Source organism: Pediculus humanus, genomic scaffold, assembly GCF_000006295.1.
Source record: "Pediculus humanus corporis 1103172109196 genomic scaffold, whole genome shotgun sequence".
Classification (NCBI taxonomy): domain Eukaryota; kingdom Metazoa; phylum Arthropoda; class Insecta; order Psocodea; family Pediculidae; genus Pediculus; species Pediculus humanus.
In genome coordinates this window covers 1-1,188 of record NW_002988572.1, presented here as the reverse complement: position 1 = coordinate 1,188, position 1,188 = coordinate 1, and the positions used below count along the sequence as shown (strand labels likewise).

Below are 1,188 nucleotides of genomic sequence, written 5' to 3'. Positions count from 1 at the left end.
ACAACACAATTAACCAATGCAGAAAAAAAAACTGCGTATTATTAGATGAGAATAATTATTATTATATCCGTACCTGAACTTGACACCTGAGAGCGATATCCAATATTAATTCGACATTGGCATAATTATTATTATTAGCACCGCCGGGTACGGGAACGTAGTGATCGGCCATTTTTATATATTCCGCATTCGCTGTAACGCATCGAGATAATATTAATTGCAAAAAATATTATTTTCATCAGAAAAAAAAACGAACCTGATTGAAATACCTTTTAAATCTTCGGGCGTAACCATTACGACAAATCTGATCGACCTTTCAAATTTAAACATTTCATACGACCATCTTCTTATCGATCTCATGCATTTAACGGCAGCTATACCATTGTTGGCGATGAGAACCTGATTGGGGGGGGTGAAAAAAAAAATACAAAAATTTTTATTACGTCATAAGAATGAGTGTTTAAATGACGCCACGAAACGATTAAATGTTGACCCAACGCTTTCACTTTAAATGCAAAAATTCTTGTCGGAATGAGTTGGAAAAAAAAAAAATTAAATGACTTTCGGTTGCTTTAAAACGAATTCTCCCCTCCCTTCCCTTCCCTTCCCTTCCTTTTCCTTTCGTTTCCTTCCCTTGCCTTCCCTTCTCTTCCCTTGCCTTTCGTTTTGTTTCGTTTCCTTCCCTTTCCTTTCGTTTCCTTCCCTTCCCTTCCTTTCCCTTTCGTTTCCTTGCCTTGCCTTCCCTTTCGTATCCTTGCCTTTCCTTTCCTTTCCTTTCCTTTTGTTTCCTTCCCTTCCCTTCCCCTCCCTTTCGTTTCCTTTTGAACCTCTTATCGAGGCAATCGAATTACCTTATTTATGACTCTCGTTCCTTTGAACCTTTTGACGAATTCTTCGGGACTCGCAACGGTAAAATCCTTTTCCAGGGATCGATTGTTTATCATTCCCTGTGACATGGAAGGCCTGTAAAAACAATTCCGTTTCACGTGTGATTATGTAGGCATTTATAAAGGAAAAGAGGTTTTTAATTTGAACCTCTTAGGTGTAAGAAAGATAAGTTCGACTCGGATGATGTTAGAGACCATCATCGTTTAACAGTCGTTTGCGTCCCTTTTTTTACATAAAACTCGTGGATATGTTAAATTCATAATGCTCCTACGTCACACGTATCCCAAAAAATCCCTTCAT

General features: G+C 38.1%; 1 protein-coding gene across 1 annotated transcript; it reads right to left on the bottom strand.

Moving 5' to 3' along the window:
- Window positions 1–61: 61 nt before the first annotated feature.
- On the bottom strand, window positions 62–956 carry Phum_PHUM622880 (acetyl-CoA carboxylase, putative; the record flags this gene model as incomplete). Its single annotated transcript, XM_002433251.1, has 3 exons — window positions 62–192; window positions 270–399; window positions 852–956. 3 exons carry the CDS (start codon window positions 954–956, stop codon window positions 62–64), a joined length of 366 nt encoding a protein of 121 aa, XP_002433296.1.
- Window positions 957–1,188: the final 232 nt, after the last annotated feature.